Genomic DNA, 18,414 nt, shown 5'->3' with positions numbered 1-18,414 from the left:
AACATTATTTGGGAGGTGGGGGGGGGGGGGGGGGGGGGGGGGGGGGGGGGGGGAGCGCAACAACATCGTACTTTCTCAATATTCAATTTATCTATCAAAATGACTAAAAAGAGCACTGTCAGCCAGAAAATAATAGTTTGAGGGTTTTTTGATCTACAGCAAAGGAGGTGCATTTTATAAGCGGTTACTCAAATGAGACAGACGGACAAGTATTAAAACTTGTTTATTATTTTAAAAGTAAACACTATACATTTATCCCACTTTCAGACAAGCAGGCTGAAGTCTTCATGAAAAATGTTTGTGGCTGCCTATGGAATCCCGATTGTACCTAGACGTGCACCTCTTCGTCCGAAACAAATCAATGACCACAAATGCCTTTCTTCAGTGATCCAAAAATACGGAAATTGCCTGGGGATAGTGTAGGATGTATGGAGGATGTCTAAGGGCTTCCCAGTGACATTCCTGCAACACAGCAGAAACAGGAACAGCAAATGCGTTTACAACTGTCCGAGCAGTTACACAGTAAAAAGTGAACTGTTCATCTGACACAGGTTGTCTGGCAGCAAGTGTAGCAACAAAATACACCAAACGATGCAAACTCAAAGTTGGAATAGTAACAATGTTAGGTAAAAGATAAGACCGCTATTCTATAATATTTAACAGTCTTAATTGTGCCTGTCTGCAGCTCATTGGTCATCTTTACGATGATTAACAATCTACCCTTTTCCTAACACTGAACACATTACATCAGTCTTGTTCAACAGATATTGACACACAATTACTGGATATCTGCAAGCTTGATATCCGAGGAATCTGTATCAGCAAGAGCAGCATTAATACCACCATTCAGACAGATTAGGTAAATGTATTGTGGCCAAGGGAGACCATTCATAAGAAAATTTCTCTGTATGTGTTATAATTTTCGTTTTCCGACATAATTTGCTGAACTTTTACACATATCCAGTACTATTTCGGGCAGCGACTTTACTTTTTTAAAAAATACTTATAATCACACAGAGCCAACAGCTGAAGCGGAATTTTTTTTTTTTTATAGAATCTCTCTCCGCAGAACTGAGTTTCTCATTCAGGCACTGATCATTTTACAATGATACAGAATTTGCCAGCTTATCACATGCAAAAACCAAAGGAACATACACTCACAAATATAAAGAGACTTTAAAGGCCTTGTTGAAATAAGAATCCTGGCACTCTGCTGAAGTGAGTTTGTGAAACCACAGATTACCTGATCACATTGGCTGAAAGGACACCCATTCTCTCGATTTCAAAACCAGTGTCTTAACAAATGCATTACTCTAGCCGGTTTCTATCATACAATGATCTTTTGTTTATAAATAACAAACAATTTAGTTTGATAAAATGAGAACTAGTTCTTTAAGATAACCATGCAAATGGAAATCAGTATACGTAAACAGGGATTTTGAATCTACTCCCTGATGTATTAGTATTTAACGAAAGTTAAAATCTGTGCACCACAATATTAAGCTATCGCAGGTCTAAGAAATGGAAAAAAACCTACTCTCAAATTAATAAAATGCAATAACTTGTTTATGGAGCTTATTTTCTTTTTCTACACAGTACAACTGGCTACAGAAGTTCCACTTATTACTGACTGTCTCTATAAAATGTTTCACCACAACAAATAAAAATTAGTTTTCTACAAAATAAAGGGTAACTACTGTTTTGAGGAACACAAACAAAACAGCTGTGAAAAAGTATAACATTAAATTACAATGATGGAAAACTTCCTTTTTAGTTAATTATCAGCGCTAATGGCAACTAATGGTCATAATCATCAATTCCCAAATAAGAAACTTTGTCCCTTAAAACAGCCACTGCACTAAAAATAATGTCTCTCACAGTAAAATGTTTCAGGAACTTACACAGAAAAAAAACTTACCCATGTGACCAAGGTTAAATTTTTTTCTGAAATTGCATTCGCACTATTACTAGTAAATGCGGCACAGAGAAATGCACACAATACCTGTGGCTTTGCACAGGTTGAGACTACAGTTGCATATAAGAAAAGTAAACAGAGTGTGAAAGTCCTCAAGTGATCTAAAATCTTTATCACTTTCAAAATATTAAAATGTCTACAGGTGGAAAAAATAGTATGCAAAATAATTGTTTCCAACAGAAAAATATTCACTACTACAGAACAACCTGCTAACAGACAGTGATAATTACGCCCAGCCTTACTTGGTTTTAAACGCAATAAAAAAACAAACACCACAACAGTTATTTTTCCAATTATCTATTCCACCCAACAATTCTTGTAAAAATAACAAATCATGCAAACCCAGGCTGTTTATTCAAGTTTATTATATTTACCTTAAGTGAGCATGAAACTGCTTCTGGCAGCAGCTCTCATCTGCTGGCTGCTCTATATAGTCGGCCGATGAATGGTCAAGAGTCGGGGAGTCATTATTGGGACTAGGAGTCGCCGTTGGTGAATCACAAGTATCGACTAAGACGAATCTTCCCCCATTCTGCCTAGCTGCTTGAACCAATATTTCACATATGGCACCAACGAGGAGCTCATTCTGAGTGTCTTGCTCAACCTAAAGAAACATTTTGTACACACAAACACACATATATATAATATATGTATATATATATATATATATATATATATATATATATATATATATGCATAAACCAAATGAAATTGACAAAAATTAACACACACTTGCACCTACTTTCGAAATGACATGGATAACATTTAACAAAATACAGAAGTATACACAAATTTATTGCTCATAAACTGATAATGTATTAAGATGTGCAAATTATATGAACATAGCTGTCTTGTCTTAACGTGCTACTTTTTTTCGCACAGCATGTTTTGTTCTTACACCACTCCCACACACTAAATGAACAATTAGCTGGTTGGAAATATTCAAAACACTGACATAAAATGGTACACATTAAAAATGCATCTGCAGTTGCATTTGAATGAATGATGAAACTGTTTACAATAAAGCAGCAGATTAGTTCAGTGAGCCACCTGTTTAGCAATATGCTGTGTCATAACATGAAAACATAATAAGCATAAAACACAGCTATCACAGCACCCGGAGAAAAATTGCAATATGACAAAAAAATTAAGCAATATCGTATTCTATCAATTTCACAATGTCACATAAAATTTCAAGTTTTCGTCCATTCAGTATATCAAATTTCAATAAATGGGGGGAAAGAATATCTGGACAGTGTGCGGAACCACGCCCATTCCTTTGGCAGGATCAAACTATGTGACAATAAATATCTTCAAGACTGAATGGCATGTCACTTCTTTTGAAGTGTGTACCAATATCCTTTAAAACAAGGTTTCTGGGACGGAATACTTGCTTAAAAAGGTTTAACTTAGCCCACACCAATTCTAAAATGCTGCTTCTGCTTCACTTTGGTCTACAAACATCCGCTTTTTGAAAAGGGCAATCTACATTCAGCCCTTCAGCAGGTCTTAATCTTTGTATAAACATACTCACCTGCAAACCAAATTGCATACAAATTACAAAATAAACAATCCTAATTGTCTCCGCATTAAGCAGGATAAAATGACAGCACATTTACATACAAAATTTACAATTTGCAGTTATTTCAGATTTTTTTTTTTTTTTTTTTTACTTCATCTTACAATACGCACAGAACAAAGCAACCAACAATATTGGTAATCAAATAATAATGCAGGCATCTGCATTGTTATGGACACCAAATGTTAGTTTCATTTTTCTTTGGAGTGTCTGGCATCTTTGCTATAATTGTAAGAGTTGATTATTGCAACATCATTAATGAATGCTGGTTTGCTGTGAACACTACAATGACTTTCTAGGATAACTCTTAAGATAGGAAACCTGTCTGGATGCAAAACCTCAAGAGCCATTACGCAAGTATTTAACTCTTGTGTGATCTCTGCATTTCACAAGCTAACACACGATTTGTGACAAAGGGAATATAATGTACATACAAGGATGTTAATTCCTTTTCGCCTCACCCAATCTAATCACAGGTCTAGTTTTAGATTCAGTTGTTGTTGTTGTTGTCTTCAGTCCTGAGACTGGTTTGATGCAGCTCTCCATGCTACTCTATCCTGTGCAAGCTGCTTCATCTCCCAGTACCTACTGCAACCTACATCCTTCTGAATCTGCTTAGTGTACTCATCTCTCGGTCTCCCTCTACGATTTTTACCCTCCACACTGCCCTCCAATGCTAAATTTGTGATCCCTTGATGCCTCAAAACATGTCCTACCAACCGATCCCTTCTTCTAGTCAAGTTGTGCCACAAACTTCTCTTCTCCTCAATCCTATTCAATACCTCATTAGTTACGTGATCTATCCACCTTATCTTCAGTATTCTTCTGTAGCACCACATTTCGAAAGCTTCTATTCTCTTCTTGTCCAAACTAGTTATCGTCCATGTTTCACTTCCATACATGGCTACACTCCAAACAAATATTTTCAGAAATGATTTCCTGACACTTAAATCTACATTCGATGTTAACAAATTTCTCTTCTTCAGAAACGCTTTCCTTGCCATTGCCAGTCTACATTTTATATCCTCTACTTCGACCATCATCAGTTATTTTGCTCCCCAAATAGCAAAACTCCTTTACTACTTTAAGTGTCTCATTTCCTAATCTAATTCCCTCAGCATCACCCGATTTAATTTGACTACATTCCATTATCCTCGTTTTGCTTTTGTTGATGTTCATCTTATATCCTCCTTTCAAGACACTGTCCATTCCGTTCAACTGCTCTTCTAAGTCCTTTGCCGTCTCTGACAGAATTACAATGTCATCGGCGAACCTCAAAGTTTTTACTTCGTCTCCATGAATTTTAATACCTACTCCAAATTTTTCTTTTGTTTCCTTTACTGCTTGCTCAATATACAGATTGAATAACATCGGGGAGAGGCTACAACCCTGTCTCACTCCTTTCCCAACCACTGCTTCCCTTTCATGCCCCTCGACTCATAACTGCCATCTGGTTTCTGTACAAATTGCAAATAGCCTTTCGCTCCCTGTATTTTACCCCTGCCACCTTTAGAATTTGAAAAAGAGTATTCCAGTCAACATTGTCAAAAGCTTTCTCTAAGTCTACAAATGCTAGAAACGTAGGTTTGCCTTTTCTTAATCTTTCTTCTAAGATAAGTCTTAACGTCAGTATTGCCTCACGTGTTCCAACATTTCGACGGAATCCAAATTGATCCTCCCCGAGGTCCGCATCTACCAGTTTTTCCATTCGTCTGTAAAGAATTCGCGTTAGTATTTTGCAGCTGTGACTTATTAAACTGATAGTTCCGTAATTTTCACATCTGTCAGCACCTGCTTTCTTTGGGATTGGAATTATTATATTCTTCTTGAAGTCTGATGGTATTTCGCCTGTCTCATACATCTTGCTCACCAGCTGGTAGAGTTTTGTCATGACTGGCTCTCCCAAGGCCGTCAGTAGTTCTAATGGAATGTTGTCTACTCCGGGGGCCTTGTTTCGACTCAGGTCTTTCAGTGCTCTGTCAAACTCTTTACGCAGTATCGTATCTCCCATTTCGTCTTCATCTACATCCTCTTCCATTTCCATAATATTGTCCTCAAGTACATCACCCTTGTATAAACCTTCTATATACTCCTTCCACCTTTCTGCCTTCCCTTCTTTGCTTAGAACTGGGTTGCCATCTGAGCTCTTGATATTCATACACGTGGTTCTCTTCTCTCCAAAGGTCTCTTTAATTTTCTTGTAGGCAGTATCTATCTTACCCCTAGTGAGATAAGCTTCTACATCCTTACATTTGTCCTCTAGCCATCCCTGTTTAGCCATTTTGCACTTCCTGTCGATCTCATTTTTGAGACGTTTGTATTCCTTTTTGCCTGCTTCATTTACTGCATTTTTACATTTTCTCCTTTCATCAATTAAATTCAATATTTCTTGTGTTGCCCAAGGATTTCTAGCAGCCCTCGTCTTTTTACCTACTTCATCCTCTGCTGCCTTCACTACTTCATCCCTCAGAGCTACCCATTCTTCTTCTACTGTGTTTCTTTCCCCCATTCCTGTCAATTGTTCCCTTATGCTCTCCCTGAAACTCTGTACAACCTCTGGTTCTTTCAGTTTATCCAGGTCCCATCTCCTTAATTTCCCACATTTTTGCAGTTTCTTCAGTTTTAATCTACAGGTCATAACCAATAGATTGTGGTCAGAGTCCACATCTGCCCCTGGAAATGTCTTACAACTTTAAACCTGGTTCCTAAATCTCTGTCTTACCATTATATAATCTATCTGATACCTTTTAGTATCTCCAGGGTTCTTCCACGTATACAACCTTCTTTCATGATTCTTAAACCAAGTGTTACCTATGATTAAGTTGTGCTCTGTGCTAAATTCTACTAGGCGGCTTCCTCTTTCATTTCTTTGCCCCAATCCATATTCACCTACTATGTTTCCCTACACTCGAATTCCAGTCACCCATTACTATTAAATTTTCCATCTCCCTTCACTATCTGAATAATTTCTTTTATTTCATCGTACATTTCTTCAATTTCTTCGTCATCTGCAGAGCTAGTTGGCATATAAACTTGTACTACTGTAGTAGGTGTGGGCTTCGTATCTATCTTGGCCACAATAATGCGTTCACAATGCTGTTTGTAGTAGCTTACCCGCATTCCTATTTTCCTATTCATTATTAAACATACTCCTGCATTACCCCTATTTGATTTTGTGTTTATAACCCTGTAGTCACCTGACCAGAAGTCTTGTTCCTCCTGCCACCGAACTTCACTAATTCCCACTATATCTAACTTTAACCTATCCATTTCCCTTTTTAAATTTTTTAACCTACCTGCCCGATTAAGGGATCTGACATTCCATGCTCCGATCCGTAGAACGCCAGATTTCTTTCTCCTGATAACGACATCCTCCTGAGTAGTCCCCGCCCGGAGATCCGAATGGGGGACTATTTTACCTCCGGAATATTTTACCCAAGAGGACGTCATCATCATTTAACCATACAGTAAAGCTGCATGCTTTTGAGAAAAATTATGGCTGTAGTTCCCCTTGCTTTCAGCCGTTCGCAGTACCAGCACAGCAAGGCCGTTTTGGTTAATGTTGCAAGGCCAGATCAGTCAATCATCCAGACTGTTGCCCCTACAACTACTGAAAAGACTGCCGCCCCTCTTCAGGAAACACACGTTTGTCTGGCCTCTCAACAGATACCCCTCCGTTGTGGTTGCACCTACGGTACGGCCATCTGTATCGCTGAGGCACGCAAGCCTCCCCACCAACGGCCAGGTCCATGGTTCATGTGGAGGGTTAGATTCAGTAAGTGTACATATTTTGCTTACACCATTATAGTGTTTAACTGATAGTCTTTCCAGGAGGCCAAGGGCATGCTGATACAGCTCAATGATTAAGGCAATTGTTAGTACATTACAGGAAATCTGAGTGGAAGTCCAGATCTGGTACAAATTTACAATTGTCTTTACAAGTTAATTACAATGGAAGTTAATAATAATAACAACTCCCTGTCAGACAAGCTTGCCAAAACCTCAGGTGGTCTTGTTTTCTCCTGCAGGAACTCCAGTTCTTCCAGATCTAACTTTACCAATACAATTCACTTGTTCTTTGAGGCCTTCCATCTATGTGTCACTGGAGATCCTGTTGGTGGGTCATTTAGTGTTCACGTGGAGGTCACGCGCCCATAGGTCTGTCACCTTCTCCTTAAATCTCCTTACATACGCGATTATGTCCTAGTGATGTTTGTAAAGCTCACCATCATGCCAGATTCTGCATTGCCTACCTCTTCTCTTACGTGTCCTGCTATCTTGCTCAGGATCTTTCTCTCCTTGACCTACTGTTTTCTGAGTGGACCCCTCCTGGCCTTTCTGAGGTAATATGAGGCATAATTAACTGAGGGTTTAGCTACAAAGTCTTAATGTCTTGAGTATGAGGTTGTCCGAAAGGCACTTGGTTGAGTAGAGGAGTGGTAAGCCTTTCAAACTACATGTCAGGTTTTGTTTTCTTTTCTTTTAGGGCACAAAAAGAACTAGGGTCATATGTGCCCGTATCAAAACTTGATAACAAGAAGACAAAGAGAGGAGTTAAAAGTGACTACACACCAATCCCAATTGTCGGAATAGAAGACAGCTAAAAAACGGGTACGTGGGAAAGGTCCAGAACTAAAAATTAAATGACCTTTGCCATATTGCTATAACAGATGAAAAGTAAACATGGTCGACAGCCTGCGCATCATTTGCTAAAATAGCCCATAACTCAGACGGCAAAAACAAACAGGAATGTAAGCGGTTAAACCAAGGTCATTCCATCAGGAAATGGTACAAGTCAAAAGTTGAGTGCAATGTGCACAAAGTGGTGGAAGAGCATCACTTACAAATGTCAATGGCTAAAAAAAGCAGTATCCAATACACAACCTAGTTAAAATTATCTTGCAGCGAGAGGAGGTCATCCAAGTTGCTGTGAGAGGCTTAATAACCCAGAGCTTGTTCCCATGAAGGGAGGACCAGTGGTCATGCCGAAGTGACACCACCTGCTGACACACAGGGACACAAAGATCAGAGGGGCTGTAAGAACTAGCGGCCTGAGGTACAAGGACTGTAGCATTCGCAACAGTGTCAGCAGCCCCATTTCCTGTCAGACCGACGTGACCAGGAATCCACAAACATCACAGTGCCTCCATCGAGAGTGAGCAAGTTACAGCTTCCCCAGATCCACTGCACAAAGGGATGGACAGTCTACAGCACACAGAGGCTTTGAAGGGCACTAAGAGAATCTGAGCAGATGACTAAATTGAAAAGCCTGTGGCATTGTATATACTGTGTGGCCTGATACAGGGCGAAGAACTCTGCTGTAAACACTGTGCAGTGTTCCAGAAGCCGATACCAAAAAACGTTGGTGCCAATGATGAAGGCACACCCAACACCATGGTCAGACAGAGAGCAATCACTGTACATGAAGGTACTATCGCAAATTCCCATGCGAAGGTTGTGAAACAAAGCAATAGAGCGAGGCTGGAGTAGTGTCCTTGGAAAGAGAATAAACACCAAGGCGAACAAGCCCACTGCACGAAACCGAGGTGGTGATGGGTTCACACCCACCAGGAAAGTTGCAGGTAGCGTGAAGTTATGTCGCCAGAGCAAGAGCCGAAAGATAACTCCAGGAGGTAACAGAAAATGGATGCACCCCATACTGGCAATCAAAGGAGTCATAGAAGGAAGTGGCACAGGATAGGTGGCCACACATGGCAGACAAATAGGACACATATCTGCTGAGAAGAATGTCACAGCAGTAGGACAGTGGTAGTTCAGCAGCTTGTGCATACAACTCTGAACTGGGCTAGTGTAAAAGGCACCCGTGACCACGTGGTTGCCACAATGGTGGATAGTACTGAGACGGCATAAGAGGAATGGACGTGCAGATGCATAAACGAAACACACAGTCTAATTTCTAACAGACAAGGGACCGGCATAAATGGAGGAGGGTGGTTCAATCTACATCCCAAGAAGTACCCTTCAGGACACACAGAACGTTGAGGGACCACATAGCGGGCTGCCAGATAAGACACATGGGTGGACCAAGAAAGTTTCCTACCAAGCATGAGCCCCAGGAATTTCATAGTTTCAACTAACAGAAGAGCAACAGGTTGAGGATGTAAATACAATGGAAGAAACCAATTGCAACACCAGAAATTCATACAAACAGATTTTTTGGTGGGGGAAAAAAAAAAAAAAAAAAAAAAAAAAAAAAAAAAAAAAAAAAAAAAAGGCCACTGTCAATGCTCCATGAGTAAAGACGATCGATGCATCACTGAAGACGCTGCTTAATGAGACTAGTCTCTGGAGAATGACAATAGATATCAAAATCATCAACGAAAAGGGAGTCAGATGCCTGGCTGTGTGTCTGGTGTCAATGGTTATGTTCTCGGTCTTGTCTGCATAGATCCACTCTCCTAAGTACTTTAACTGCATATACTTTTCTTACGGTAGTGTACTCTGGTGGAATTGTTGAGGGTGCTTCCTTGATGTTGCTCATCCCCAGCGATACACTCGCTTCATTTCAGCATGTGTAACTCATTTCAAACACTAAAAAAAATTTGTTGCTGTGTTATGGCACACATTCTCATTCTGTCTTGCATAGTGCACACACACACACACACACACACACACACACACACACACACACACACACACACACACACCAATTTATGCCCTAAAAACCTCTGGCATTTTGAAAATATTCGTTTTCAATTAAAGAAGTCACTTTATCCACAACATATTGCCAATTACAATGTGGTCACATTATCTATAAAGCACACATGTTTAACAATATCAGTCAACACAGAGCTGGAGATGGCTTTGACTGCTGACCAGGTGCACATTTCACTGGTGCAAGTGGGAAATTTAAGGAGTCGGGCCTACACTAGAGATGGTCTGCACCTCAACAGTACTGGAGAGGGGAGAGGGTAAAGAAAATTAGTGAGAGTACAGCTGGTGGGTGTGCTCAAAGTGTCTTCACAAATACTTTCCCCATTCTTAATCAGCATTGTAGAGTACCGTATGTAATTCGCTATGAACTGAGTTTTGTGATTTTTGGATGAAATCAAGTCTGTCAAATAGGCATAGGTTTAAATGTCCTCATTTCTGCACTTTTAAACAAATATACTACCTATCACTACTTAACTAATTTCACACGGAAAAAATATGATACACATTTTACAGAAAATATGTCAACAGCAAGTTTAAGTCAGCTATACTTATGTTTGTTTTATTCTTGGGGACCTTGTCCATACTATCTGCATTTTTGTGCAGTGTTTGCAGCAGGGTGTGTGGGTTCTCAGACTCAGTGTATGTTGCATGTGCTTTGCGAGGCCGTGCAAACATTACAATTTAGTGTTATACAATGTGTGTACTTTCAGTGAACTGCAATTTGAGCCAATGGTGTTTTCCAAGTAATACTTCCACGATTGAGTAGCAATGAACACAGAAGGGAGCAGCTCACTCTCCTGCTCAACTGAGCAGCAAGGAGCTGGAGCATTTAAGTATGCAATTTTCTGTTTACAGATAGCTGCTTTGAAACCGTTTCATTTTAGTGAATGTTCACAAGAGTTAGATGAAGCTTGTTCACAACATCAAGCCAAGTCAGAAAATCTGTCCAGCTTCGAAGTTTGTAATAAGAAAATATATGGTGCCAGTTTTATTGGCCTCATCAAAGTCATCCACACCAAATGAAGAGAAACACTCACTCATCAACTTATGCTTTGCCTACAAACTGTGAGGACCAGAGATAAGCCTCAGTATGAGATGCAGAAAATTCAACAGTGTTATTAGGAATCACATCACAAATTCTATAGGTGTGACTCAGTAAACTGAAGAGGACAGTAAAAGCAAGCAACATGGAAACTATGCTGACCACACACATTTGCCAATTTAACTGAAGAGCAAGATGCAGGAATCCAATCAAAGAACAGACACAAATTTCAACCTTGACACCTATAAGCCAGACCACTGGAGAAACACCACCACATTTTGAAGTATCGGAAAGAATGGTAAAACATGCTCAAAGCTTAAGGCAGAGAATGAGATTATTCCTGTAAACTGACAAGGAAGACAATTATCAGAAGATCTCTTCAAGTCCATCTTTATACAGGATGTTTCAGAGACTTCTGCTGTTCAATATAAAACAGCAAATCAGAAACACCTTCAGCCATCTATTTTTCAAATTTTATTTTACTTATGGAATCGGTTTCAGTGTTTCACTATGCTATCTTCACGCCCACTGCCTGACATGTAGGAAGAATCCAACTTCATACTCATCAAAATAGTGGCCAGCATTCGGTAACTGGTATCTGCAGACTTCTTGTTTTAACAATGTGATCCCTTCATTTAGCAGATGCAGACGCTGTAAATTTAGACCGAAAGGGTGTGTAACAGTTGGACGAGCTGAAATGTATGCAGTTTGGGTTCCTGTAGTTCATCATTAGAATGTTAAGCTTACGCTTAGTGGAGCAGCAATAAGTGAAAAATTATAAAGAGCTTCTCAGCAAAGCATTTAAGTATTTAATCTAAAGAATGCATGCATTATTGATATGCAAAGTGTGCTGGACCAAGAAACTGCAGCATCTGAAGTTACAAGCTTTCACACAGATCTTGATCCACAGGAAATTGTTGTGTAGGAGCAATCTATCCAATCTGACAGGGACACAGGGAACACGAAGCAGATGGCTGTGAATGAATTTATTGAAGGAGTAGGGACAAAAACTGTGCCTGTCATGTCATTACATTACCAAGCATCGGAGTTCGGAGTTCATATCTTTAGTCCTTACACGTGATCTAAAGGCAGAAAAGCTTATTACCTTAATGGATTTTTTAAAACTGTTTGTTTAATGTTCAAGAGGCAGTGTAATGTTCGCACCAGGATACTTCTCAAGCAACAATCCACACAGTTATGTATTCTTGTCGAAATCGGAAGGTGCAAAGTATGAATGTGTGTGTTGTCAGTGACTATATGATGTAACACAATCACAGTGCCATTTTTCTTTTTTCCTCTCTTCAAGGTAACGATCAAATACGTAAAAAACACACTTCACTCAGATATGCCACAAAGTATTTCAGTGAGACCTCCAGCACCCAATACAAAAGCTCCTCATTTTGTGCTATCACAACAAGTGTCTTCGGCATGCGATGCAAACTTATGAAATTTTATTTAAGTTGTTCAGGACCACAATTTATTGTTCAATGGTTACACACTTTATTATGGAAATTTAGTTAGCGTTGCAAAAAACCAGCTTTATTTAATGTAAAGTCAAGCAACAGCAATATGTACAAAAAGATTCCTTGGTTTCCCAACTTCAAATATTTCAATCTAAAATTGTCATTATCTAAATTCATTGTTTATGTTTTAATTCTTCGATTTTTCTGTACAAGAAAACATACATTTTTATTCAAATTCATACTTCACTTAAAAACTGGATGTAACTATAATAATGTAAATAACAAGTGGTTTGTCAAATGTTCTGGTTCGTATTACATATACAGTTGTCAAAAAAGTGCATAGATAGTTTTCAGTTCTTTGCCCTATGTCCCAAGTTGATGTTCACAAAAACTGTATTATCTAGCACAAAACTTGTTTGTTTAAAAACTGAAGTTTCACCAGATATGTTCCAACATCTGACTTTGCAATGGAAACCACAGCTGTGTTTGTTTATGAAAAACATTTAAGCAAACCATGATTATACGACAACAAATGTTTTCCTTCGTGAAGTTAAAACCCCAGGCACCTTTGGACGACGAGACATTCTGTAGGTCTCAATAACTAAGATGAATATTTTTTTTTTTTTTTTTTAATTCTTTGAGCACTTTCCTTTCTGCTGAAAATATCAGGTGCCATTCTAGCGTTGGACTTGCTAGACAGGCACTGTCAACAGCTGAGATCCATGGAAGATTTTGGATAATTTCCTTGCATTTTTTTAAACTTCCAAAGTGCCACCAGTGACATTACCTGGCCGGCAGTACAGGTTCTCTCATAATATTCAACAGCATATTAATGAAACTTTTAAAAAATTGAAGTAGCTCGGAGCAAACTTAAGCTTAGGATTCTAAATTAGACCTCGTCTAGCTTTGGCCTGGGACACTAATGTGTAATCAGGTTTGGAACCCTGTGGAGAAAATCCCTTATTGGAGTTTTCGTGTCAGGCTTGGGATACCACAGTAAAAAAAAAAACCCTATAGAGACTGGGATCCCATAACAAAGAACCTGTATCGTAGCTGCTGTTGCACAGTTACCATCTGTGGTCCTTATGGAACTAGGATGCTGGTGTTCTCACTTCAAAACAAACTAGCAATGGTTAGGCTACCATGGGCCATAGCAACACATTTATACAGCCTTTCATCAGTAGACTTAAGATCAACACAAACCACAAACTGCACTAACACAAAATGATATATTTTGAACCAAAATTAAACAAGCACATCAACAGCTTTACAAAATAAAGAAATTCAAAATTCTCGTTAACGTGAAACATCTTTCAAAAATGTTAATCATACTGTTAAGAACTTCAGGAAAATTTACACACTGTGTTAATGGTGTAAAACTTTAAAGGCAATTTATAGGACATATGCTGCAGATTGTAACAATTTCTGTGGAATGATGTCCAGTGCCTTGGCAATGAAAGTTAAATTTTGACATTTGTAACTAGTTTGCTTCTATGAGTCTTGCAGCAGAAAAACTGGCTGCAATACAATTGCAAGACAGACACCCACTCCATTTCTTTTAATTTTTTTTTTTTTTCAAATTGTTCGACCTCCCTGCTCATCAGGAGTACAAAACTATTTTTAAAACGTAAAAGTTGTCAAAGTGGGATATAAACAGCCATTTTTGGAGTTTCCACAAAAATCAACTTTGCCCTCAATTTGTATACTATTAGTAACTAGCTGTACAGTGAAATTTTACATACAAAGGCCTTGCTGCTGGCAAGTTACTACATGCAAAGTTTCGGGTCTATCCCACATTTACTTCCAGGGATATAAAAGACAAGATATTAAATTTTTTTCAGGTGGTTTCTTTAATGACCTCACTCCAAATTATTCACATGAAACTTATTTCACGATAAAGCAAAAACTTCACAAAATGGTCTAGGTTTGTTTCTCACACGACAACATTGCCAGTGATATGTCTGAAATTGCCAAAAACTCAGGGGGTGTATATCTGTAACTATTAACTGGGGATCATAAAACTTTACCAGTATTTATTGGGAACATGTGTGGGTGCTCAAATTCATTAAGTCCATGATAACCATGATGGGACCCTCTAAACTACTTGGCAATGAATGGCCCATAAACAACCACCCATTAATCCCATGATTTCGAAACAGTTCTTCCATCAGTTTTCATTTTGGAGAAAACTTAATAGCTATGAACAGTATTCACTTATTCAATGTTCACATGTCTGTCATATGCTAAATTAATATTAACTTTGCAATGCAAGTGGGTAGGGATCATGACCTTTGGACACGATTAACTTGTGCTTCTTAATATTTTATTCATAGTGGTTAGTTAAGCAATCCATTTTCAGTCTGCTGTAATCAACTAATCCCAAAACAGATTGTACTCTCACGATTTTCACAGCAATGTGGATAGTTAGGCAGAGATCACAGCCAATATGAAGCAATTACACAGCACAGAAACCCAAATTGTTTGTTTTAATCAATGTTCATACTTTACAACTAAACTAATCTCCTTTAGTCATTCTCTCGCACTTTATTAAAAACGTAATTGAAAATCTTGTCTGTAAACACAGGTTACTGACAATCAGCGAGAAAGAGCTATTGCATGTAAAACATGGTACATGAAGTGCTTTATTCATATTAGCTGACAGTAACACACTGAACGAAGAAATAGCAGATCTAGCTCTAATTTTAGATTCTCACTAATGGCAACTTTGTTAGGATGTTCACATATAAACAGCAGTAAGGGCCAAACACCTGGCTGCCAATAGTAGTAACACACACAGTGTTCATGCTAGAAAAATGCTTTTCAGCAACAACTTTTAGAAATTCAAGGATTATGTGGATAACTATGATTCAGATAAATATCCTAAATATGTTCTTGAAAGCAAATGTGATTCAGACATTGTTGCTAATAAGGTAACTGAATATCTATGCAAGTAAACAATGTTGTGTCCCTTATCACTGTTAATGTGATGGTAGAAATGTTAAGGACCATTCGGACCATTCTGAACATTGTTTACTTCCTGCAGTAAGACAATGACAGAATTAACATATGAGATTCTTATACTTTATTGCAAAAATTGATTAAACTTAAATGACACAGACTTTCCAAACATATGTTTTTGATAGTTTTCACACACACGATAAGAGCACTCAGTTTATAAGTAAACAATTTTAAGTACCCCGATACATCTTTAAGATTGAAATTTCGAATAAAGTTTACGACCTTGAAAGTAAATTATTATTCCAGAAATATTTAAAAACAAAGACTTAAGTCAATTTAAAATAAATATCCTTTAATCTGACTTGTGTACAAATTCAATGCATTAGTGTGATCGTTGTAAATAAGTGCTGTAAAATTATTTTTCTGTTTGATGATTAACAATAAAATACCCTAGGAATTACCGTATGCATCTCAGTGTCTAACATTTTATGGCTATTTATTACTCTCCAACTAAAAATACGTTTCTGATTTTCCTTTTACTTATGTCACATCCATGAAGAGTATTTCACTTGGGAATATGAAAGGAACATTAGCATATTTGTTTTTCTTGGTGAATATTTATAGCTAGATTATTATTCTTTTCTGGCATGTTCTACACGCTGGAGCATTTCCTCCCTTTGGATCTAGCAGAAAAATTACACCTCATCTAATACAAGCTCAAATCATATTCCAAGTTATTTCATAACCAATTAAATACACATTCTGCTTTAGTAATTGGCACTCATAAAAGTCAAAATCTAAGACTTTTCACTGCCTCCAACAGATTTTAGTTGTAGGCTACTATCTGCGTTATGGGAGACCACATTTCACAGTAGATTCATCCCTATTCCACACCTGTGAGCACATTTCCAGAAGGTAACAGCATTACTAACTCAACGCTTATTTTAACCTGCACCAAGAACTACCTTAATAACGTTGGTTTAATATGTCCCACTTAGAGTTTAAGAGCATTTCACATGCAACTTAACCAAGATACAAAAACAATGTTTTTCTATATTCATCCACACTCATCAGTGATTCCTCTGGGATTTCTGAGGATTGCAATTATGCAAACCCCTGAAGTAAGTTTGGGGACAGTACTGTAGGAAGAGGAAGCCACAAATGTGTACAAACTCATTCTATCCTTACGTTCACGTTGACTCTTTAAAAAGAAAGGCCAACAGCCTTAGAACTGAAAGATGGACAAGAATACCTCTTAACAAGTTTAGTACTTCACAATTCTAAGAACCACCACCAACATTTTACTGTAGTTATAGAACGTAAGAAAAACTAACAGGACATGTGGGCAAGTACATGAACGAAAGCCACCCAAGAAGGTGCCAGAATGTCGAACGTGTACAACTAGCTTTCCATTATAAACACTGCTTATGGTATACCTGCACATACAATATAACACTTTCGTCGTTACATTTGTATCCCTGAAATGTTGCTAACAACAATTCAAAAGTTTACACGTGACATTAATTGTAAAACCTCACGTGCTGCTAACCTCACCGCCATAACAAACACAACATATAACTAATACGTAACGTGTGAAGAAAAATATAAACAAAGTCTTACCTCGCGCCAGTTGTTTCCCACTGGTTCAGTAATAATATTCCGCAAAATGAACGCCTGAACTGGTGCAATAACTGCACAGGGGCCACCATGATTTTGAACAAGAGCCGTAGGTTCGTCGCTACTAAAACAGAATCCTGCAAAAGAAGTTGCTACATGCTAACTGAAAGAATGAGCAATACCATAACTTATAAGGCGACAATTTGTATACGTACCCTGGGCCCATCGTCGAAATACATCATCTTTAATTGTTCCCCACAACAATCTCTTTATCTCATTGATTTCATTTCCCTGGTTGCCACTAAAATCTGCCATCGTTTACCAAATATCCAATAACACTTCGTAACTCAAATCACAATGACGCTGTTTGTATTACATATCGCTACGCGCTACTGATCCAAGAAACTCCGCTCACCAAATTTGAATGAACATGTAAGCAGTTGACACACAATACTTAAGCAGAGATAAAGTCAAGACATACAGTACGCCGACAGGAGCACATCACATCTACAAACGAACATTCTGCTGTCTGCTTCGCTCCCACCTTTCATTGTCACCACACCTTTTGAACGCAAATCAAAGAGTATTGACAGACATAAACAACTGTCGAGGGCGTCTACGAACATGAAAGAGAAACAATTTCACAAACTAATCGTTAAGGGAAGCTTTCAGGATTCATAAGGAGCTTCAAAAGCAATCACCAAAATTAGAAGAAAACAAGCATTAATTTCGTACCCATTTGAATAACGAGAAATCATCTACATATCATGTGACTGATTAACGCGCAACGGTCTATCTGTGCGATACCTATACGAAGATCTCTGCATGCAACAAATCGCCGTAAGACTCATGCGCCCAACGCGCGCAGTTTAAACCTGCTGCTGGCCCGCCATCTGTTGTTGTCAGAAGGAACTTTCAACGTAAAGCGGCTACCCTGTCGAATAGTTATTTAATATCAAGACACTAACTCATATTATAGGAGATTCATTTTGTATGCTAGAAGCCTATAAAAAAGGAAAGTCAACTGTGGATTGTGTTCGTAACTAGCTCTTAAAAAGTTGGCAAACTGCCACAGACAGAAAGGGCGTTCTTAATGGCCTGGCAG

General features: G+C 38.4%; 1 protein-coding gene across 1 annotated transcript in view; it reads right to left on the bottom strand.

Moving 5' to 3' along the window:
- LOC126298563 (ubiquitin carboxyl-terminal hydrolase MINDY-3 homolog) overlaps positions 1-18,083 on the bottom strand; it is a 97,769-nt gene extending 79,686 nt beyond the window's left edge. The window contains exons 1-4 of the mRNA XM_049989924.1: positions 18,045-18,083; positions 17,525-17,925; positions 17,313-17,446; positions 2,350-2,579 (exon numbers count right to left, since the gene is read on the bottom strand). Coding sequence (XP_049845881.1) covers positions 2,350-2,579; positions 17,313-17,446; positions 17,525-17,624 — 464 coding nt within the window. The 5' untranslated portion in view covers positions 17,625-17,925; positions 18,045-18,083. The remainder of the gene's footprint in view (positions 1-2,349; positions 2,580-17,312; positions 17,447-17,524; positions 17,926-18,044) is intronic.
- Positions 18,084-18,414: the final 331 nt, after the last annotated feature.

The sequence above is a fragment of the Schistocerca gregaria genome, chromosome X, assembly GCF_023897955.1.
Source record: "Schistocerca gregaria isolate iqSchGreg1 chromosome X, iqSchGreg1.2, whole genome shotgun sequence".
Lineage (NCBI taxonomy): Eukaryota > Metazoa > Arthropoda > Insecta > Orthoptera > Acrididae > Schistocerca > Schistocerca gregaria.
This window is presented reverse-complemented; position numbering and strand designations above follow the sequence as displayed.